This window comes from Engystomops pustulosus, chromosome 3 (genome assembly GCF_040894005.1).
Source record: "Engystomops pustulosus chromosome 3, aEngPut4.maternal, whole genome shotgun sequence".
Taxonomy (NCBI): domain Eukaryota; kingdom Metazoa; phylum Chordata; class Amphibia; order Anura; family Leptodactylidae; genus Engystomops; species Engystomops pustulosus.
In genome coordinates this window covers 70,962,573-70,987,182 of record NC_092413.1, presented here as the reverse complement: position 1 = coordinate 70,987,182, position 24,610 = coordinate 70,962,573, and the positions used below count along the sequence as shown (strand labels likewise).

General features: G+C 41.6%; 1 protein-coding gene across 1 annotated transcript; it reads left to right on the top strand.

Annotated features, from left to right (window-relative positions):
• The first annotated feature begins 13,311 nt into the window (after positions 1–13,311).
• Positions 13,312–22,499, top strand: PDCD2 (programmed cell death 2). The gene is made up of 6 exons (XM_072141014.1): positions 13,312–13,694; positions 15,411–15,656; positions 19,037–19,198; positions 19,814–19,935; positions 20,946–21,059; positions 21,374–22,499. Exons 1-6 carry the CDS (start codon positions 13,409–13,411, stop codon positions 21,533–21,535), a joined length of 1,092 nt encoding a protein of 363 aa, XP_071997115.1. The 5' UTR covers positions 13,312–13,408; the 3' UTR covers positions 21,536–22,499.
• The last annotated feature ends 2,111 nt before the right edge of the window (positions 22,500–24,610 follow it).

Here is a 24,610-nt window from a genome sequence, read left to right as displayed (position 1 = left end):
GTCAAGAAGGTGGGTGTAACTCCTCCAGAGTTACCAGCGGCTTATCCATAGCCCTCCACCAATGTATAAAATGTAAATATGTATAATGGCCGGAGGAGTGTATCCCATATTCCTCTTGTAGTTGCTGGAAAGACTTAAAGGCACTATTGTCAAAGAATTACTTAAAGGAAACCGACCATTTAGAATGGTCGGTGTAAGCTGTAAGTACAGGGCACCAGCTCAGGGTGAGCTGGTGCCGGCACTTACTTTTGTTAGTGTTATAAACCGCGGTATCGCGGTTTTAACACTTTTTAAACTTTAGAGCAGAGTATAACATTATACCCATGATACTTAAATTGGAGATTGCAGTCAATCGCAAGAGGGGTCCTATCCCAAACTGATATATACTTTGCCTGGGATATAATAAAGTATACTCTCAAGTCTGGTATTCCAAATCCCCCCCTCTCGTAAGACTGCTTCAAAACCTCCATCTTGAGCCAGGGTTGTTTACCCCGCCAGATCAGCCAGCAAGCTTTCAATAACTTTGATCTTGTCTTATTTTACATGCAAGAGGTTCCATGGCAATCGCAAAGAGGAGTGGTGATAATGGGCACCCCTGACTGGAGCCTCTACTCAGTTTGAAGGATCTTGAGACAGACCCATTAATAAGGACTCTAGCCGTGGGGGTCGGAGTACAGCATTAGCAGAGATGAATCTCTGCCCAAAATCCCATCCTACCCAAAGTGTACCATAGAAAATTCCACTCCAAAGTGTCAGGGGCCCTTGAGGCGCCCAGGAACAGCAGGGATCGCCGACCGGGATTGGATGGCATAATCTGCATATTCAGGAAGAGTCTGCGGAGATCGTCCAGAATGGATCCGCCCGGCATAAAGTTTTGATCTGGATGCACAACCTGTCTACACTCACCGGCCACTTTATTAGGTACACCTGTCCAACTGCTCGTTAACACTTAATTTCTAATCAGCCAATCACATGGCGGCAACTCAGTGCATTTAGGCATGTAGACATGGTCAAGACAATAACCTGCAGTTCAAACCGGGCATCAGTATGGGGAAGAAAGGTGATTTGAGTGCCTTTGAACGTGGCATGGTTGTTGGTGCTAGAAGGGCTGGTCAGAGTATTTCAGAAACTGCTGATCTACTGGGATTTTCAGAGAATGGTCCGAAAAAGAAAAAACATCCAGTGAGCGGCAGTTCTGTGGGCGGAAATGCCTTGTTGATGCCAGAGGTCAGAGGAGAATGAGCAGACTGGTTCGAGCTGATAGAAAAGCAACAGTGACTCAAATCGCCACCCGTTACAACCAAGGTAGGCAGAAGAGCATCTCTGAACGCACAGTACGTCGAACTTTCACTAAGATTGTGCGCCCGATATCCTGCATGTGCCGATTCCCTCCTCTGGTCTGCCGGAGTTCACCTTCTTCTTTTCCTTCTGTCGTAGCCTATTCTTAACTTCAAAGAAACTATTTCTTTTCTTTTGAGTGTCAGTAGCACAATCTGGAAAAATCTTAATTAAGTGACCTTCAAATTCAGCTTTTCCTAATTGTCTCATCTTCCTTAGAATCAAATCCCTGTCCTTGGATACCACAAGTTTTATCAGTATCGGGCAAGGCTTACCACCAGGGATAGGGGGTTTACTGGGGACCCTATGAGCTCTCTCTACAAATGAAGGGAAGGATGCAAATCCATCTCATAGGGTCCCATTTAACCAGTCCTGCATAAATTTAATTGGGTCACCCACCTCTGTCCCTTCCGGAAAAGCCCAGGCATCTGAGACTAGACCTACATGATCTATTCTCTAGATCAATAAGCTTCTTTTTCTGTTCTTCAAACCCTGATATAACCATTTTCATCTCAGTTTGTTAATTCCGTCCTCTAACTCCAAAGTTCTCATCTCTACTGTATCTAACAGTTCCCCATGTTTGTGAGCGTTTGCTCTTAATAACACCAGCTCTTCTTTCTACTTGCCAACCTCAGTAGTCAGGGCTTTAATATCTCCATTACTCTGAATGATGGCCTCTAAGATCTCAGTTAAGGTAGTCGCCATTCCTCCCTCAGTCAACACCTCCTGAGACTGTTACCCTCTCATATCGCCTGCCGTCACATTCATCCCTTCCTCATTAACTGTCCCCTGGTCTATAAGGTTTGCATGGGCCAAATTTTGCCCAGCTACAACTAAATCAGGAGTAGACCCCTGTGGGTTCTCCTTGGATGTCAGGATTGCCCTCTCAATAGGGAACTCCAATGGTGGATACTCCCTGTTTGGATCTTTCCCAGAAGAACCCATTAATTTCCCTATTGATTTTGGGGAAATTACATATTTATCTTTTTTAAGGCATTTTCTCTCACTTTCTCAACCATTTTTTTGTTATTAGGTGTTTTACACAGGGAAGAGATAGGAGTAACATTTGACCCCTTTTTCTGTGTTCCTGGTCTGCTCATATTGCCCGCTTTTACCCGTCTGGGCAAGCCACAAAAAGGCTTTAGAGCCTGGTACAGAATAACCCAAATAGTTGCGAATGTTTCAGCAGGTGAGGACAGAGGGTAGAGCCTGACACAGATACAAATACCTAGGGCAATCCTGCCCCTCTAACAAAATTAAATTAAAAGGGAAGCTGCTAAAACACACTGCACTATATCAAAACAGTTGTTATCAAACAGCAATACTTTTCGGTAAGCGTAAACAATAGGAATCATATGGCTTACTCAAGATTAACAATAACGAGAAAAAATTAAGCTTAAACCCAAACTTAATGGGTACAAAGTTACGCCCAAAGGTATTGATGACAAGTAAATATGGCGAGGCAAGGCAATACAGAGCAAAATAATACATGCATTACTTATGTATAAATCCAGGAGAACAATTCTAGACAACAAAGCTAGGTATTAACAGAGCCGAGCCTAATTGGCAGAGATACTGTTATCTTGACTAGGGATAAAAAGATATGCAATGTAGCTAGGTTAGCTAGTTAGTTAAGAATACAAAGTCCTTATCCAGGAATTATTTAGTGTTAGTAATTATAGCAAGACAATGACAGGCAAGGCAAAGCAATATAAAACCAAGCTGTACATGAATTATCCATATATAAATCCAAAGAAAACAGGGGTGGACAGCAAATAGAACATTCAGATGTTTTTGCAGTTTTCTTCCGGGAACACAAATTATCACTGAACTTAACCTTGTTGGCCAAAGAACTATTATCTTTAAATAGGGAAGAGAACATATGCAATATAGTTAGCTAATCCACAGAGTGCCCATATAGAGGCTGCTTAATAAAGAGTACAATGTCCAAGTTCAAGGATGAATAATGTTAGTAGTTAGCAAGATGAGGCCAAGTGGCAAAAAGTGATGCAGAACAAAACGCTGGACAGCAAATGCTACATTCAGGTACCCCCTACTGGCACTGGCTATCACCACGCCAAACCTTATTAGCAGAAAATACAAAGTATAGAATGAAATGCAGCATGAATGGTTATCCAACGAATAACATATAACAGCTGGTTAATAAAGCATGCAACATCCAAGTTTAGGAGTAGATAAAGTTAGTAGTTATAGCAAGATGAAGTCAGGGCGGCTGTTAAACAGATTTCACTGTGCCAAGACAGATACCATTAATAAGCAGGGCAGAAAAGCAATATGCAGAGACAAACACTGCAAACCCGTATTTGCACGACCTGCTGTGAGGAGTCCAGTCCTGGAAACGAAGAGATACATCAGGAGATCCTATAGATCAGATGCAGCAAATTTTAGATACCCGCAATCATCTTTCCACGGACACCAACGACCATCACCTTGCGCCGCTCGAACACCAGAGGATCCGCGTCTCAGGCTGACATCCAGAGGGCCACTAACCCTCCACACCGTTTCAAGAAAAGGAGAAGAGAAGAGCAGAACCGTGCTGCCATGCCGCCCTGCAGTGAAGCGCAGCCGTGATGTCCTGGGAAGGTCCACTCACATGCGCTAAGCTGTGACCCCCATCTCCTGGCTACCGGTCCTGCGCCAGTGTTGGCGCTATGATCGGTGAATATGAGCAGAGATCAGCGGGAATGGGCTCCCTGTAGAGGAGCGAGCATTGTTTTCAGCGTGGTCCCAGAGGAGGGTGGGGCGAAGAGCCGACGTGACGTCCGCTCACACGCTCCTCCCATCTCTCGTCCGCCCTCCATTCACATGTAAATAGTCAAAAACATTGTAAGATTATTTCAAAATAAATTTATCTGCTGTTAATTGGACAACTCCTCATTTGTCAGTGGCCCAGGTCAAGGGTCACTAAAATGATGACTTACGAAAAGATCTCAGCAGTCACAGATCACACAATGTATTTGTTCCTTAAGACTCTGGAGCCCAGGTTAGATTATAATACACCTCCTGAGTCCATCGGATTCTCTTTCTCCTGGAGCTTTTTATTTTGTGCAGCTGCAGGCCTCTGTCACCCTTTCTCCTGGAGAGTCTTGCCCTTACCTTCCTCTTTCCTTTGTTGTAGTTACAGTGCCGTGCAAAAGTATCGCCCCCTTGAGCTTTTCTACCTTTAGCCACATTTCAGGTATCAAACATAAAGATATAAAATTGTAATTTTGGGGTGAAAAATCAACAAGTGGGAAACAATTGTGAAGTGTAACGGAATTTATTGTATAGTTTAAACTTTTGTATAAAATAATAAACCGAAAAGTGGGGCGTGTAATATTATTCAACCCCCTGAAGTTAATACTTTGTAACGCCACCTTTTGCTGCGATTACAGCAGCTTGAGCTCAGTGAGGTTGCATGGAGAGTGTTTGTGAACATCAGTTTTTCGCTCTCTCCACAGATTCTCGATTGGATTCAGGTCTGGGCTTTGACTTGGCCATTCCGTCACCTGTATATGTTTATTTGTGAACCATTATATGGTAGATTTTTCTTTAAGTTTGGGATCATTGTCTTATTGGAAGATAAATTGCATTGGGGTCCTTCCACCTTCCCATCAATTTTAACCATCTTCCCTGTCCCGGCTGAAGAAAAGTAGGCCCAAACCATAATGCTGCACCCACAATGTTTGACAGTGGGGATGTTGTGTTCAGGGTGATGACCTGTGTTGCTTGTATGTCAAACATATCGTTTGGCATTGCGATCAAAAAGTTTGCTTTGGTTTCATCTAACCAGAGGACCTTCTTCCACATTTTCTGGATGTCTTTCTTCTTTTCACTCTTCCATAAAGGCCAGATTTGTGCAGTATACGACTGATTGTTGTCTTATGGACCGACCCTCCCACCTCAGCCGTAGATCTCTGCAGTTGATATAGAGTGATCATGGGCCTCTTGGCTGCATCTCTAAACAGTCTCCTTGTTTGAGATGAAAGTTTAGATGGACGGTCAGGTCTTGGTGGATTTGCAGTGGTCTGATACTTCTTCCATTTCAATATGATCGATTGCACAGTGCTCCTTTGGATGTTTAAAATTTGTGAAATCTCTGAGTCTCTTATCCCTTTTCAATGAGTGCAATACTTGCTGTAATATGATTATTATAACTGATCGACAGGCACCTAACCCTTGTTATTACTTTGACTTTATCTTCTGATACCATTCGACCAAGATTGTAATTGTTCTATGCCTAAGTTGGGAATAGGGTTTTTTAAGGTTGTTGCTTTTATGCACAATTATTCACGAATTGCATATGATTACATAATGAAGTATGATGTTATCTCTGATGGACCTCAACTAATGCTCCTTGATTTGTAATGCCGTTCTGTTTCAGTCATGTGCCAATAAAGCGATTATAAAAAAAAAAAAAGTTTGTGAAATCTATTTGTATCCAAATCTAGCTTTACACTTCTCCACAACAGCATCATTGACCTGCCTGGAGTTTTCCCTTTGTCTTCATGATGCAGAACCCTGAGACTATCACAGAGCAGGTGTATTTATACGGAGACTTGATAACACACAGGTGGATTATATTTATCCCCATCAGTCATTTAGGACAACAATGGGTCAAATGTGTCCCACTTATGGGTGATTCTTTACAAAAAAAATTCAATTTTTATGTCTTTATGCCTGAAATATGGCAAAAGGTAGAAAAGTTCAAGTTTTTTTTTCTTTCTGGTCCTTGGATACATATTTTGGGCATCGTACATGTGTTATGGATTACCATATATATATATATATATATATATATATATATATATATATATACTCGAGTTAACTCAGCCTATACTTGAGTCAATAAAAAAGATTAACACTGTACTCACCTTTCAGAGGCCCCCCCCCCTCCCAGTTCCTCTTCTTGCTTCCGATGCTCCGGTGCCTCTTTGGGTCCTTCCACTCCTCTTCGGTTTGTTCGTCTCCTCTTCGGGTCTCCTCCCGATACCGGAGGCTCACAAACAATGACGTTGGCAAGCAGCTGCCATCATTTTGTGTGCCGGCCGAGCGGGAACACCCGATGAGAGCCCAACGACCCAAAGAGGAGCTGAACCACTGGAAGAGGAAATGAAGAGACATCGGAGCATCTGAAGCAAGAAAAGGACCTATGGGGGCATCGTAAAGGTGAGTACAGTGTTAATTTTATTTATGTTTATGGCACCTGGCCATATATGGATTGTTTTTTAACCCCTTAAAGGGCACCTGTCATCAGGTCTGTGTCACTTGTCCTGTCACCTCTACCTGTTGGAGCAGCACACAAGGATCCCATCCCAGCCTTTATCTAGTTATTTCATACATTATTCATTGTAAAATCATCTATTCTTTAACATGTAAATGAGGCTGGTCACATGGTCAGAGGCAGTGATGTCACCCCTGTTACCCCTCCCCTCTCCTCCCCCTGCTCATGTCTGTGTGTAATGTATAGTAAAGCATGGCTAGTGTGAGTGCTGCATCTGCTGACATGCTGCATCCTCCTAATATACAGGTGAGAGACACAGACATCAGCTACACATAAATCTGACATGTTCTGCTGTAACATGGCTGCCTGGAGCTGCTGTATCTCTCCTAAACACACACACACATGCACACACAGGCTGCAGGGGGCGTGGCCACCAGCACCAGGCAGCACATCATTATACAGCCTCACATCATTATACAGGCTGTCAGTCATGCACTGGGGGTGTGGCTGTGCCTCCCACTCATGAATAGAGTGGACAGCTTGAATATTGCTAATGCTTCATTGGACATTTCACAGGTCATTTGCATACAGCTTTAGGACCTCATTGCTTAGGTTTACAGGCATGTAGAGGGACAATGAAGGGATGGAGGCAATGCTCTCTAATGGCAGTTTATGAAAATATATTTAGTTTAGGGGGGTTATTTTGCATGACGGGTTCTCTTTAAGGACGCAGGGTTTTTTCGCTCATTTGTTGCTCTCCACCTTCAAAAATCCATAACTTTTTCATTTTTACGTGTACAGACCTGTGTGAGGGCTTATTTTTTGCGTAACAAATTTTACTTTCCCGTAATGTTATTTATTTTAACATGCCGTGTACTGCGAAGCTGAAAAAAAATTCCAAATGTGGAAAAAATTTTAAAAAACTGCACGTGCGTCCGTTCTTGTGGGCTCAGTTTTTACGACTTTCACTCTAAATAACACGCCTACTTTATTCTTTGGATCGGTGCGATCGCGGTGATACGAAATTTATATAGGTTTTATTGTGTTTTAATATATTTTCAAAAATTAAACGAATGTGTACAAAAAATAAAAAAACATTTTTGTCATCTTCTGAAGCTAATAACTTTTTCATACTTTGGCGCACGGAGCTGTGTGAGGTGTCATATTTTGCAAAATGAGCCGGCGTTTGCATTGCTACCATTTTGAGGTCTGTGCGACATTTTGATCATTTTTTATGTGATGTAAAAAGGTGTAAAAGTTGCATTTCGGACATTTGGGCGCCATTTCCCATCTCTGAGGTCACCGCCGGCCGTAACCGGTTTTATATTTTGATAGATCGGGCATTTTGGGATGTGTCTGTGATTTTTACTGTTTATTATGTTTTATATCAGTTCTAGTGAAAGGGGGGTGATTTGAATTTTTAATATTTTATTAATTTTTTTTCTTTTCTAACTAATTTTTCACTAATTCTTAGACCATCTAGGGCATTGATTTTCAACCTTTTTTGAGCCGCGGCACACTTTTTATACTTAGAAAATCCTGGGGCACACCACCAACCAAAATAGCACAAAATGACTCTAAAACAGTCATAAAAGGCCTCCCTTTACTAATAAAAAGGCCCTAGAGGCCTCCCTTTACTAATAAAAAGCCCCTGGCGGCCTCCCTTTACTAATAAAAAGCCCCTAGATGCCTCCCTTTACTAATAAAAAGACCCTAGCGGCCTCCCTTTACTAATAAAAAGGCCCTAGCTGCCTCCCTTTACTAATAAAAAGACCCTAGCGGTCTCCCTTTACAAATTAAGAGCCCCTAGCGGCCTCCATTAACAAATTAAGAGCCCGTAGAGGCCTTTCTTTGCTAATTAAAAGGCCCTAGAGCCCCCCCTTTACTAATTAAAAGGCCCTAGAGGCCCCCCTTTACTAATTAAAAGGCCCTAGAGGCCCCCCTTTACTAATTAAAAGGCCCTAGAGGCCCCCCTTTACTAATTAAAAGGCCCTAGAGGCCCCCCTTTACTAATTAAAAGGCCCTAGAGGCCCCCCTTTACTAATTAAAAGGCCCTAGAGGCCCCCCTTTACTAATTAAAAGGCCCTAGAGGCCCCCCTTTACTAATTAAAAGGCCCTAGAGGCCCCCCTTTACTAATTAAAAGGCCCTAGAGGCCCCCCTTAACAAATAAAAAGCCCCAGCCTACCTTTACTAATAAAAAAAAAGACCCTAGCTGCCTTCCCTATACAAATAATAACCCTATATACTTACCCTTGATGTCTTCTTCCACGTACCTTCACTCCTAATGGCGATCCGCTCACCTTCTGTAGCTCCTGCACCGCGCGCCTCTGGTCACGTGACTTACGCGACCTGACGTCAGGTCACGTCAGTCACGTGACATGGGCCGCGCGGTACAGGAGCTACAGAAGATGGGCGGATCGCCGACGCGGGGCTTGGAGGTAAGTATGGGTGCAGAAATACAGGGGCACGGCGGCAGCTCGACACCGGGGCAGCTTAGTTCGGGGAACTTTCCCCCGCGGCACACTCAACCTTGTGTCGCGGCACACTAGTGTGCCGCGGCACACAGGTTGAAAATCACTGATCTAGGGTACATTAACCCTAGATGGTCAGATCGTTCCTACCATATACTGCAATACTTCTGTATTGCAATATATGGCATTTTTGCAGCTCATTCATTACAATGAGCCACTGGCTCGTAACGAATCTCCAGAAGCCAGATAGCCTCGGGTCAAACGAAGACCCGAGGTTACCATGGCAACCGATCGCCGCCCCCCCGGATGACGTTCAGGGGCGCGGTGATCGTAATAAAGCATCGTAATGCAAGCACCGACCGCGGTTATTAGCGGTGGGAGTTTGCTGCAATATGCAACAACCCCTACCTTTGCATGAAGAGGACTCAGCCCGTGAGCCCTCTTCATACATTCCCTGTACCTCTGCGCCGTAGAGCTACTCCGTTAAGGGGTTAATGAACTTTGCACTGTATGAATTCAGATCTATGTTCAGACCATCAGTGATGCACTGTATATATTATATATTACTCACCTGTTCACACTGGAGCTTTTCAGCTTCTTTTGATGTCCGCTAGTGGTTTTTATGTACCCCACACTTTATTAATTTTTTGTCTAGGCTCTTCCATTAGTGATGCACTATACACTTTTTTTCTTACCGGTCTGCACTGAGGCACCTTATCCTCTCTGACGTCCGCCTGATGTTTGTGGTACGTGTAACACATAGGTATACTATTGGTTAAAAATTTGCTTTTGTTGTATTACATCTTATGGCTATGGAGCTCTTGATCGAGCTATATACTGTTATTAAGTATCCCTCTTTCACCGCCGTGTCACATTGTTTACAATTATATATGGCTTTTGCATTTACATTCTTACGTCATTGGTATATTTATATTCATTTTCTAATACAATTTTTTACCTCGTCTTTGGATAATTATTCGCTGAGCATTCATGCTAATTCTCTAATTTGTTAAAATGGGAATTGCACGATTTGTTGCAAGTCACCGTTGTAATTACATTCCCGTTTTGTTGTAAATTGTAACTTTATCGTCCTAGTGGGGATCGCACACTATGTTATTATTTGCCGACTAAATACTACTCAGTTAATATCTTGCATTATTATGCACACAGAAAGTATTACAGCGCAGGCGCTGTTACTTACTGTTTGTTGTTTTTCTCAGATCATGTGGCCTCGTCATTGATCATATGATTGTGCACATGAATCGCCATTCTCTGCACAGACGCAGTCGCATCCAATACACGCCATCTCACAGCGCCTCATGTTCATGGCAGGTAATTGTCTGCTTTTTTCTTTTTTTTTTCATTTGCCACAGGGTTGCAGAGGGTGCGGGGATTCTCCCATATATAGGCAGGACGTGGCACTTTGTCTTCACTTACCCCTGAGGAAGTCACCCCGTGGTGACATTACGCGTGGGGTCTACCACCTCCCCCGCTCTCTGACCATGCTTGACAACCCATTACACATGGATCAATAAGTTACATCTTGGTATTGTATATTTTGCCCGTATAGCGCATCTGTATGCACTAGCGGTATGTACCTTTTTGGTCACCGCAACCACTAGGTTTAAATTGTAGCGCTTCTAGGTCTTTTTCAACACATGTTTAACTTTGCTGGCAGATTGAGCTAGGGAGCAGAGTGTCTTATTTTGGCCCCTGGTAGCTAGATACACCGGCAGGTGTATATTTTAAGTATTTTTTAAATAATTTTTTTGTCTTGTCTTTTGATATTATGTATTCTATTTTTCAATAAACTTTGTACTACATTGTTTGTCCAATATACGCATCTATCTGTTCGCTTGTTGCATACTGTGTACTCTTTGGTATGCGTGGACTCTTTTTTTTTTTTTGATTGGTATTCCACGCTGGTAGTGCCTGTCCCTTTGGTTGTTTTTGTGTCACAACACCTAACTAACCCTTTGCATCTGCAGGGGTGTTGCACTTGCATGATGAAATTATGCGAGCACACCACCCTGTAGGCTATGCAATACTGATTACAGCACATACATGGTTAGGGGAATCAACCTTTAGTTTAGCTAAAAAAAAAAATCGATTTAATCACATATGCAAATCAGCCTTCAGAGTTAGCCTACGTCACCGGCCATCTTTCGTTCCCTTCCGAACGTTAATTATGCATGCCTCCATCTTCTCATGCGCCCTCCTTCTGGGCCGAGAGCCGTGACGTCACGTTGCTCTAAGTACTTATCGCTTATGCACAGAGACAAACTCGCGCAGCTGCAGTGAGACCTAGGAGGCTGCGCAATAGTTTGTGTCTGTGCATGCGTAGAAGGTGGGCGCATAAGGAGATGAAGGCATGCATAATTAACCCCTTAACCACCTGGCCCTTTTTTGCTTTTTCACTCCCCATCAACTTTTTTTAACTGCCGGCTTGTTTTCTGTGTAACAAATTGCCATTCATAGTGATGGTATTTAATATTCCATGCCGTGTACTGGTAAGTCGGAAAAAAAATCCAAATGCTGTGAAAATGGTGGAAAAAATGCATTTGCGCTGCTTTCTTGTGGGCTTGGATTTTATGTTGCGATCACGGGGATACCAAATTTGTATAGGTTTTATAATGTTTTCATACATTTACAAAAATTAAAACCTACAATTTTTTTTTTTTAAAGAGAACCCGTCATGCAAAATAACCCCCTAAACTAAATATATTTTCATAAACTGCCATTAGAGAGCATTGCCTCTATCCCTTCATTGTCCCTCTACATGCCTGTAAACCTAAGCAATGAGGTCCTAAAGCTGTATGTAAATGACCTGTGAAATGTCCAATGAAGCATTAGCATATTCAAGCTGTCCACTCTATTCATGAGTGGGAGGCACAGCCACACCCCCAGTGCATGACTGACAGCCTGTATAATGATGTGAGGCTGTATAATGAAGTGCTTCCTGGTGCTGGTGGCCACGCCCCCTGCAGCCTGTGTGTGCATGTGTGTGTATATAGGAGAGATACAGCAGCTCCAGGCAGCCATGTTACAGCAGAACATGTCAGATTCATGTGTAGCTGATGTCTGTGTCTCTCACCTGTATATTGGAGGATGCAGCATGTCAGCAGATGCAGCACACACTAGCCATGCTTTACTATACATTATACACAGACATGAGCAGGGGGAGGAGAGGGGAGGGGTAACAGGGGTGACATCACTGCCTCTGACCATGTGACCAGCCTCATTTACATGATAAAAAATAGATGATTTTATAATGATTAATGTATGAAATAACTAGATAAAGGCTGGGATGGATCCTTGTGAGCTGCTCCAACAGGTAGTAGTGACAGGACAAGTGACACAGACCTGATGACAGGTGTCCTTTAATTTTGCCATCTTCTGGCGCTAATCAATTTTTCATACTTTGGTGTATGGAGTTGTGGGTGGTGTCATTTTGTGTAACTTTTGATGACTTTTTCAATGCTAAAATTGTACTTGGCGCTATTTTCCGTTACAGGGTTAAATGCAGTATGCATTATATATTTTTTTTTAACTTTTTTAATGTTTACTATTTTTTTAAACCCCCCACCACCAGGGTACTTTAACCCTTCCTACTCATTCATTACAATGTAATGCACGTTGTAATGTAAATTGCACGTTGTAAGGAATGGGTTAAAACGAGACACATGTTGCGCTTTGGTTGCATTTTAAAACGCATTACAACAGCTGAGGAGAGGTGATTACCCTAATTACATTACTATTTACATGTGTTAACGCTATGTTAACAAAATGCATGTGTTAACACATTGTTAATGCATGCGTTAACAATGCGTTATCGCATGCATTTTGTAAACGCAAACGTTAACAGTAATGTAATTAGGCAAATCACCTCATCTCAGCTGTTGTAATGCGTTTTAAAACGCAATGAAAACGCAACCAAAACGCGCCCTCAGGCCTTCGGAAGAGGATGTCACGGGGAGCGACAACCTTACTAGCGTTGGCTGCAATATGCAGCACAGACTTACAGCCCGTGAGCTCTCTCCATACACCCGACGCACACCATACTATTACGGCATGCGTCTATAAGGAGTTTATGTTCGCAAGGGAACAACTAAACTAAAGGTTGACATCTATAACCAAAGTTTGTGCCGTAATCAGTATTGTATAGCCTACAGGGTGGTGTGGTGATAATTTCATCATGCGAGCAGTGGTCGTTTTCCTTTGAGGGGTAAAAGAAAAACACACCTTTCTCCGCTGGGTGCCATCTCCCGCCACTGCCGGCTGCTCACTACTGCCGCCTCGTGTTGGATAAGGGAAGGGCACGTGACCAGAGCGTAATCTGACCCGAAGCTGCTGCTTTGCGTGCTCTACACCATCATGGCTGCCTCCATTGCTGTCGTAGAGCTCGGTTTCGTGCAGGAATGCGAACCCTGGCGGCTGCGTAGCCCTCAGTTCCCCAGTAAAATAGGAGGGCGGCCGGCCTGGCTGGGAGAAGTGGGGGTCCCGGGACCTGAAAGGATGCAGTGCGGAGTGTGTATGAAGCCTCTGGCTTTTCTCCTGCAGGTGTACGCGCCGTGTACCGGGAGCTTCCACCGCAGCATCTTCCTGTTCACATGCCGGGATCCCACGTGTCACCGGGTAGCGGAGAACCGCTGCTATAGAGGTACAGCCTTCTCCAGCCTCGCAGGGGGCAATGGTACCAGTCCGAAACTGGCCTTCTCCAGAGGCCGCATGGGCGACCGGTCACTTGTGTACAGACCATGCGATTTCTGGAACCAGTGCATGGGGCTGTCTAGTGTCCACTAGCTGGCACAGAGGAGCTGTAATGTCTTCTGTCAGCGGCACATCCTGGCACTACCTCCATACATATAGTTCAGTGATGGTGTAGGATCCATATGGCCATCAGGAGACTTTGAGGAGCCTTCCTGTTTGTCCACAAATGTCAGCTCTAATATAGTTTTTGTTGATCTCACATCTGATACACGGGGCACAGTTATTTAGGACTATAGATTGGTGGAGGGAGAGAGTTAAAGAATAGAATAAAACTTTATTCTATGAAATTAAATGTAAATTATTTTGTATGTTCGGTACAGCACCTTTCAAAGAAGAGCGTAACAGAACTGCAAAAATTGGGCTGGACATTCAGTTACCAATGACACAAGGTCAGGGATAAACTACAATTAATGGCGCTATGAAGTTATCCCCTATCTTGAGATTGGGAGGGTCGGACTCCTGGGACCCCCACGAATGCAGAAAACATCTAAGAGATTGCAGGAGAGGAAAACTCGTTCATAGAATGGGAGTGTCAGGAATTGCCGAGTACAGTGTTCAGCAATCTCAAGCACATCCATTGTTTGTGAATATGAGTTCTGAAGAAGATAGCAGATTGCAATTGATACTTGCTCAACCCTGCTGTCGTGATGGATTGGAGACCCAGCAGTCAGACCCTCACTGGCCCGCATGTTATTCCCTATCCTTTGGATAGGGAATAACTTCCTTAACGTGTGCAGCCCGTGTATAAGCGTTTTATGGTGGCACAATCCCACAGGCTGTACATGTTTCAGTGGAAGGGAGTTCCCTGCATTATATAGAAGTATAAAGCAGGGACGTTCTCAAACAGCCCTGTTGAACTGTAATAGTTAATATAGTTCTGACGTGACTGTTCAGGCAGCAGAGGGAACCTCTTTGCATTGTATTTCGTCCTCTGCTCTGTGTGCTGCCACCATACGTTTACACGGGCTGCACACGTTTGTGTGAAACAGCCCTGACTTGGTAAAACTCCTTTAAACTTATTGTTGACTATTTCAGACCAGTATCAGAAATCTATGAGCAATACCATTAATTTATTTTGGTGTTTCAAGATCAACCCTGCCTTATTTTCAGAGGCTCACTTTCTAGATTTCCTCTTTAAAATCTTCCATGATAAACCAGGGACTTACTTATATACCCAGGCAAGACTATGACTGTGGTAATCTTCTTATATTTGTTATCCATGGGCTCCTTCCTTCTAAAGTCAACCTTTAACATTATGCTAATGAGATCGAAGCCCTCCGTACTGCAGATTCACAGGTCGTTTAAATTCACTGTGTGCTGAAGTGAGATTACCATAGGAGGAGGGGGAGACTGTCTAAAAGCCTTTGAATTTGCACCACTGTGGTGCCCTGGGAACCTTAATTTAAAAAGTTGAACATAATTGTAAAAGTTGATTTTAGATGGAAGGAAGCCATGGATAACAAATATAAAAAGATTACCACAGTGACAGTGCCTGGATCTATGAGTAAGTGTCCCTGGGTTATCATAATGGAGTTTTATGGTAGATTTCTTTTGAAGGATGTTCCTTTTAAAGAATGTTCCTAATTCTAAAAAAAAATTTTTCTAGTTTTTAGAAACCAGTTGCCAAGGAAAAATGATACTTATTCATATGGCCCACCCCCGGACTCCCCACCACCCCATGGAGAACACGTTACAAGCTTCCAGCTGAAATGCGGTCTTCGGCTCTGTAGAGTTTGTGGTTGTCTGGGCCCCAAGTCCTGCTCAAGATGCCATAAAGCCAATTACTGTGACAGACTGCATCAGCTGATGGATTGGAAGTCACAGCATAAGGTGCTGTGTGGTCAAGAGTTCGGTAAGTTGCAACATATGGAATGTAAAGCATTCTTTTTTTTCCCCTTGCAATAAACCAATATAAATATTTATTTTTGAAGGAGAATTAATGTAGTCACTTCAAGAAGGTATCCCCTTGTATCTGCACATGTTACAGCAAATCTGCAGTGTTATACAGTAGCATTGTATTGATGGCAACAAAAAAACATCTGCAGCAAGTAATTGAATTGTTACTTATTGCTGCGGATAGCTGTATAGAAATCATTTTTTGGCAGAATCTCAAAGGAATCTGCATCAGAAACCAGCAGATATTGGCTTCTTTCTGATGCTTGTGAAATGGTAATGAGATTACTGCTGAGGTAAATCCCACAGCCGTTCCACGGTGTGTGTAGTTACAGTAAAAAATACCTGACTCCTCAACTTCCATAACTCTGAATCCTGGGGCATGACGTGATACATTTACAGTAAAGTTTTTTTTATCACCATTATGATACAATAAACAAGTTATAAAACATAACCTAATAACTATATATTTTAATAAATGTTAATTATGTAAAACAACAAGCAACAGTTTTTAACAAAACTATACTGAATAATTGTTTAGTGAGTCAGTGGGGCACAAGTATCATAGTTTTTAGGCTGCCACTTTTTCAAGTTTCCTGAAGTTGGCCTACTTCATCATTGCAATGTATGTCAAGTTTTCTCCCTTTGTGATACATGTGATAATTTGCCGGTTTAGTCTCTTTTGGGTCTTTTTGTGGTGTGGGACTTTTTAGTTCCAAATAGTAGTTTACCAAAAGTAGATCTGGGAATAGCATGCTCTGTTTTGCAACTTTTAGACGCATGAATGGGACAATTCCAAGCCCAAAACTCTCACAAGTTGAACAAACATTTGGCCTACAAGGATAAATACGGCACACTGCATTAAAGGGGTTATCCGGGTTTAAAATTTTTTTTATGGCCGGGCTGGGGAGGGCTAGTTAAACATAATAAACATGGGGCCACATTTATCACTTTTGTGCGCCTAAGTGTAGTAGTTGCGCCTAAATTCGGGCGCACTGTTTTGCTAGAATTATCACAAGCTACAACCATCTGTGATAAGTATATTTTCTGCCTCTTATTAATCACTTCAGTTTAGGCGCAGTTTAGGCGCAATGTTAGATTCGGACACTTACATGTGATCCTGCTACAAGCTCCTCTCTGCTTCTCCCACATCCCAGAATGAAGATAACACTCACAGCAGCACCCAGGTGTGTGACACCCAGCACCCAGTGACCTCCTCAGCAGTGCCTTCTCCAGGAGGGGATCCCCCAGTGCTGGTCTCCTGCTGCACCCCTGTAATTCTGCACAATATCCCCCTCAGACACTGTGCAGAATTACATGGGGGACACTTGTTTGTAGTATCTGCAAAATTCTGCAAACTTGTGCAAACTTCTCTTGCTCTTGCTGTGAGCTCAGGTTTTGCAGAATATTTTGTAAATAGAAAGTGATGAACTGTAAATAGTCTGCAGCTTCTGTCTGCAGAGTATCTAATTGTATCTATTACATGTTTCTAGTGTCTGGCTGAGCTTTGCTGCTAGAAATGAGCTCTTCTGCAAAGGGGCTCAGTGCTTTCTTCTCAGATAACGCCACCTTCGAGCTGGAGTGTTTTTGCGCCCGTTTTTGCGCCTAAATGCAAAAGTCGCCCGTGATGAATATCATTAGGCACAGCAAAACATCTGGAATTGAACGATAGATGAGGGAAAGGTGGTTATTTTAGCTGCGCGGCTAATTTGACGTTTAATCGCAAAAATGGCGCAAAAACGGTGCGCCTAAACGAAAAGGCGCAAAAACAACAGAAAAAACAAGTGATAAATGTGGCCCATGGACTTGCCTCCTCCGGTGCTGCCGATGTCCCGCGCCACGGTCCCTTCGATCCTTAGGGTGCGGTCACACGCCGCGTTTACTGCATGCGTTTAAAAACGCATTGGGATAGCTGAAGAGTGATTTGCCTTATTAAACAGCTGTTAACACGTGCGTTTACAAAACGCAAATGTTAACACCAGTGTTAACAGTGTGTACGAACACATGCGTTAACAATGCGCTAACAGATGTGTTTTGTAAACGCAAGTGTTAACAGCTGTTTAATTAGGCAAATCACTCTTTAGCTATTCCAATGCGTTTTTAAACGACGTGTGACGTCACCCTTATAGATGATCTCAATTTGACTTAATTATTTTAAGGCTAGAGAACACTGACTTGGGTGGTGGCAATTCAGTAACCACACAGGCAACATCTCTAACAATTTCCAGATTTAGAGGAATTGCCACACGAACAGTCAGTTTTGATGAATGGTTCAAAGAAAGGGCCTTTGTCTGGAAAAGGCATGGTAAGCATTTCAAATCATAATGATGCACAGTCCAGCACTCCTAGATAACGTGAAGCCTTAGCTTCTATACCTTTTTAATGTGTATTTCTGAATTTGGGATGTTAGAAAACAGTTTTTGCCTCATCTTCTAAATATAGTGTATAAGAATCCATCTACAAACATGAACTAAAAGGAAAAGCAAACTATAACATAATATGTATACAGAGAGAACATACACTAGACAATCCTGCCTTAATCCAGTTTTCCTGATCACGCTAGCAGTTCTGAGATAAGTGCAGATATCCCTTCTCATCTGATCTGTAGGGGAGGAGCTTCACTATAATGCATGTTAGATTCATCTCATCTTAAAGTATGAACTTGGAGAAAAAGCAAACTAAACTGTAAAGCAGGATACATAGAGAATATACATTGGACAATTGATTTATGCAGAGTAACGTGGCTACTGGGGCGTGGAGTAGCCGCGGCTTGTAGCCTCATGTCCGGCTACTCCACACCCCAGTAGCCGCATAAAAAAATTTACATATGACGGCATTAAACTTTTCTAAAAGATAGCCGGGACGTGAGGATTAGCCCAAAAAAATGGGCTATCCTCACGTCCCATTCATCCACCTATCACCCGATTTACCTTTATAGGTAGAATCGGGGTGGTAGGTTCCCTTTTAAGTTTGAATCATGACATTAACTGGACAGTGCTTGACCCCCGGCGTGACCCCTGGCTAATACTTAAAATGGCGGACAGTAGTCAAGATGTCGTCTGAAACCAGTGTGATCTCCTTAACAACATGAAAATCCATTATCGCTAATGCAGCTTCATTTCTTCTGTTTTGTAGTTGTTTGATATTTGAGGATAGGTTATTGCTGGACCATTTGGTTGGTCTTGGATAACTGTCTTCCTTTGAAAAATATTCTTGTCATCTTTATGTAGAGGTAAACACAACACAAAGAAGGCTAAAGCATTCTCTTCCATTTTTGGAAGTAGGTGTAAATGAACGAAGATGTCTTTCAGTAATCTATGTTTGCCTCTCTCTCTACAGATAACCAGCAAGTTGAAGTTGCAGATCATGGATTTTTGTTTCCAGAATATGAACTTGTTACAGAACCAGAGGAGTTGGATTCTGATGCCAGTCTGGATGCAGATTCCACAATGAGCCAGATGGATGTTGAGTCAATGACCTCAAATATGTCATCCAATCTTGGTAAAATTGATATTTCTTTGTTTTCAGTTGCAGAAGACATGATATATAATGCAATATTCTACCTAATGCAGCTCTTATATATGATAATTAGTTAAAATATGGACTTTTTCATAGAAATTTCACCTTTTGAAATGAAGTATAAAATAAACAAGTTGTCATGGACACAGGTTGCATGAAACTTTTTTACATTGTGGGATCGCAGTGTTTGCATCACTGAGCAGGACAACTTATGAAGGCAACAAATCACCTTATACACACACTATTGATTATATTGTGTAAGGGACTTTTTATGCGAAATTCACTAAAAATGGCCTAATGGTTCACTAAGAGGTTAAAGTGATGGCTTGGAAAACTTTGATTATTTTTAGATGGACTTGTGCAAAGCAAATATTCCTTTTTTTTCTTCTTCTTTTTATGAGTAATTATATTTGATATTATATTTATATGCCAATTTTGTATACTTAGAAAAGTCTTGGACATATAGATAAGATAGAGACTAAAATTTACAGTAGGTTTCTACTTTTAGAAAAAAATAACCACTGATCCTAGAGAATCCTCCATGGCTGTTTTGCTGGGTCTCTTTGTTGGTTGTATCTAACATCACATTTCTTTTAGAGTCCTCAATGGATGAGCTGAAATTAAGTGAAGATGAGTTGTCAGCTATGGCAAAGCATGAGAATGAAGAAGACAAAGCTTTTAGTAGGTTTAAGAAGAGGATTTCAATTGAACCTGAGCAGGTATTCTATAATTATTATAATATTTTTTCTTAAAGTTTAGTAGCAGCACCTTATCAATCAGAAACTGCTCTAACATCATGTTTCTCTCAATGGCTTCAAGAAGAAAAATTCAGTGTGGTAGCATCATCCAGAAATATTTACTTTGTGACTTTATACATGTATGCATGTTACCACAGAGATCTCAGCGCTGAGGTCAAGCTCTCCCTGCTTGAGGATGCCCCTCTGCTGTAATTGACTTCACTTTGTCAAGGGGCATAAACTATACTGGCTCTTTCCTCCTCTTCCGCCTTTTACTTGTAGTGGGTTATGAGTTTTATGTCATCTGACAGATTCCCTTTAAGTATGTTTTATTTTTGTTAGGGTATAGAATTTGTCTGAAGTGATTTTCTTATGTTATGTTATGTTTTACAAGGGTAAACTTGTCATCTTCCATTAGCCAGGGATATATTACCCACACACAGTATGTGTGACTTTATTGTAATGGTCTCCTGGTTGGGCAAAACAGAATATTGGGAAGGTGCTATGAGGCACATTTTTGGTATCACTTTACAAGTATCGTTAAAAGAAGTAATTGTTATTACTACACACATCTATTTAGCTGTGTCAGAAGTTTTGCAGGAGAAAAACTGGTAAATGGTGGATTCAACCTATCCACCTATGCTGCTGGTTTCTGAAGAAAGCGAGAAAATTGGAGCAGCACTTGTGCAAGTCTTCAAAAGCGGCTGTTCCAGACCCATCAAAAATTCACCAGAAAAATACAGCAGTAGCAAAGCAGCACTCCTTAAAAAGGGATTTCTTTAATCCACTATAAAAAGAAAGCAAGGTTTCGCCCTCTCTATGGAGGCATTATCAAGCTTGATAATGCCTTCATAGAGAGGGTGAAATGTCGTTTTTTTTATTATGGTGGATTATAGAAATACATTTTAAAGAGTGCTGCTTCGCTTCTATATTTTCTAATGTTGGTTTCTTATACTTAAAACAAATGTGTTTTGTTTTGAATTTTCCTGTAGGTCTTGAGGTACTATAAAGATGGCGAACCTTTGTGGATTTCTATACAAAATGTCCCTTCAGAAAATGATATCCCTAAATGTGAATGTGGAGCCAAAAGGACCTTTGAATTCCAGGTAGGAAAGATGTGAAAATGTGTGTTTCTGGCCAGCATAAGACAATATCGTTGACTATTTCTATGGGACTGGGTCCATAAGTTTATCATTAAAGGTCTAAATGACCTCACTGAAACCCATCGGTCATTTTCACTAAAACTTTACTTTTATTACTAAAAATAAAGAGCTTGTAATCCGTGTAAAAATTCAGATGGATGCCATTGATTTTACCACTTCTAATAGAAAATGATTAGTAATGCACTGTAGGTAGCAGTTAAGCATTGCAGTTTTGTAGGCTTTTTTGTATTAAGATTCATCTGTTTTGTTTATGGCAGGTTATGCCACAGCTACTGAACCATCTGAAAGTGGATAGTCTTCAGGAGAGCATTGACTGGGGTGTCCTGGCAGTCTACACTTGTTCTGCAAATTGCAATGCAGAAACGCGTTACATTGAGGAGTTCCTATGGAAACAAGATGTGCCAGCCGACACCATGTAAAATGCACAGTACAGGTGGTCCCCTACTTAAGGACACCCGACTTACAGACAACCCCTAGTTAAAGACGGACCCCTCTGCCTACTATGACCTCTGGTGAAGTTCTCTGAATGCTCTACTATAGTCCCAGGATGTAAAGTGTCTGTAATGAAGCTTTGTTGATAATCCTTGGTCCCATTACAGCAAAAAATTCTGTCTGGAACTAGAATTATAAAATATACAGTTTCGACTTGCATACAAATTCAACTTAAGAACATACCTATGGACCCTATCTTGTACATAACCCAGGGACTGCCTGTACCTCCACTTTACAGGAAAGGTACCCAAAAGAACATGACAATATTGATTACATTTGTTGAATGGTAGGACAAAGTTTTGGTTAAGTGCACAAAAAGTTTACAAGAGTGTGCCTTTATGGGAAAAGTCCTTATCTTCCACAGAGGCATAAGACGGTTGTAAAGAAGGTCGCCATATTTAACCATCAGTTTGAGGTAACCAACACAGTATATTGAAGTTAAATTATGAGTTAAACTACTGTGAGGGATTTTATAGCATGAGCTCTCCAAGACCCTGTTATACTTGGTTTAGTCATTGGTTCAATTGTGATGCCATTCAGAAAAGGAAAATTAAAGTCAAGATTATCTTTATCTCGGTTTTTCCCTGGCTTGGATCGTAATATATGGCTGACTGCAACCCAAAGTGTTTCCTGACTGCACTTTATTTTACAGAGTTATTTGTGTTATATTATCTTCTTGTTCCATTTTATAATTAGTAAATTATAAGAAATGTTACTTCATGGATTATCTCTTGGATAAGCAGAAGAAAAATATAAGAAACATTTTGCACCCATCTCCATTTGCAAATTTATTTTAAAAGAAGTTGGAAAGATTTCTGTGCCTTATAGGAATACCATGTTACCATATTGTGTCATTTTGGTAAACCAGTGTAGTAAATCATAAGTATCTTACTTGTATTTACTTCGTCCAAGTATTGAAGCAAAATAATGTGCAGCTCAAAGTGTTTTCTGTAAACATTATTCATGCGTCATCAAAATAGTTAGCTGCTAAAAAGCTGTTTTAACAACATACGACACCTGTTTTGAGCTTTCATCATTGTTTTTTTTTTTTTTTCTTCATTAACCCCTTCCCGACGCACGCCGTACTAGTCCCGGGGCATGGAGAGGGCTCGCTGGCCATACTAGCACCGATCGCGGGTGGCGGCTTCAAAAAGACAGCAGCACATGGGCGCCGCCATCTCACCGCGGATCGTCGCTCCCCGAAGACGTCACTGGGAGCGGCGATCCGTCGCCATGGTAGCCTCGGGTGTTCCGAATACCCGAGGCTACTTCGTTTTAACCCATTCATGACAATGTGCTAATTGCACATTGTAATGGGGAGTAAAATCCCCATATACTGCCATACTGCAGTATATGGTAGGATCCATCAGACAACCTAGGGTTTGAGTACCCTAGGGAGTCTGAAAAATAGTAAAAGTAAAAATAAAAAAAAGTTAAAAAAAAATAATAATAAAAAACCCTAAAAATTCAAATCACCCCCCTTCCCTAGAACTGATATAAAAATAAACAGTGAAAATCATAAACACATTAGGTATCGCCAAGTCCAAAAATGTCAGTTCTATCAAAATATAATAACGGTTTTTTTACTGCGTTTAACCCCGTAACGGAAAATAGTGTCCAAAGTCGAAAATGGCATTTTTTTTGCCATTTTGAAAAACATTAAAAAAATTAATAAAGTGATCAAAAGGTCGCACAGTCCCAAAAATTATAGCAATGAAAACACCATCAAAATTCGCAAAAAATGACACCACCCCCAGCTCCGTACACCAAAGTATGAAAACGTTATTGGTGCCGGAAGATGGCAAAATCCAAAAAAAAAAAATTTGTACAGGAGGTTTTAATTTTTTTAAATGTATGAAAACATTATAAAACCTATACAAATTTTGATATCCACGTGATCGTACCGACCCAAAGAATAAAGTAGACCTGTCATTTGGGGCGCACAGTGAAAGCTGTAAATCGCAAATGTGTTTTTTCACCATTTTCCCTGCATTTGGAATTTTTTTTCCTGCTTCCCTACACGCCATGGAATATTAAATACTGTCACTATGAAGTGCAATTTGTTACGTAGAAAATAATCCATCACACAGCTCTTTATGTGGAAAAATAAAAAAGTTATAGATTTTTGAAGGTGGAGAGTGAAAAATGGAAATGGAAAAACAAAAAAAAGGCCAAGTCGTTAAGGGGTTAATATCTACTACTAGCTTCTTATTTCATGTCGGTATGGGTTGTTATGTGTGAATAACAGATTTGTAGGTTTTATTTCATTGCAACAACACAGCAGACAAACGAAAAATATGACTTGCAGGGGCAGACTGGGAATTTAAAGTGGCCCCATTCTGTGGGTGGGGGTCAAAACAAGTAGGCATGGCCATGTGATGTGGGTGGAGTTACTAAACTGCATACAAACTGTTTATAGAAGGTCTAAATCAACATGTACAGCACAGAGAAAGAAACTCATATATATGGTAACAAAAAAAAAGGTCGGCAACAGCTCACCCACAGACGGTAGTGAAGATTAGGTATAATCGTCCTTTGGGACTGGGTGCACGGTAACCCCTTGAGCGCTGGTCCGGTAATCCAGGGCAAGTCAAGCTTGAAATTGGAAACAAAGAGGAGGGCAGGGGAACCAGCACAGCAGGACTCCACAAATCCAGTTAAAACTTCATACAAAATTTATTCTTCGTTTAAAAAACACGCATATCCAAAAAGAAATACATGGACACAAAAAGATAGAAAATATGAGACAAAAGACAGCAGCGGTAACGCGTTTCGGACTTCTACATATCAGTCCTTAGTCATACTGTGACTGACGGTGCTGTGACTCGCATGGGAATATGTAGTGTGTTGAGCCTGACTCGGACTGCGAGTTTCCGGTGTACAACGGCAACGCCTACTGAAAGTGTTTGTGGTGTTGTAGGAATTGATTGTGTCCGGTGTGGACATGTCAAATATATAAAGAGAAACAAATTTATGTTAAAGAGAACCCGTCATGCAAAATA

Coding starts and splice junctions, on each gene's coding strand:
- PDCD2 (XM_072141014.1), top strand. CDS start 13,409: ATGGCTGCCTCCATTGCTGTCGTAGAGCTCGGTTTCGTGCAGGAATGC. Junction 13,695..15,410: donor GGAGAACCGCTGCTATAGAG/GTACAGCCTTCT, acceptor AAATTTTTCTAG/TTTTTAGAAACCAGTTGCCA. Junction 21,060..21,373: donor AAAGGACCTTTGAATTCCAG/GTAGGAAAGATG, acceptor TGTTTATGGCAG/GTTATGCCACAGCTACTGAA.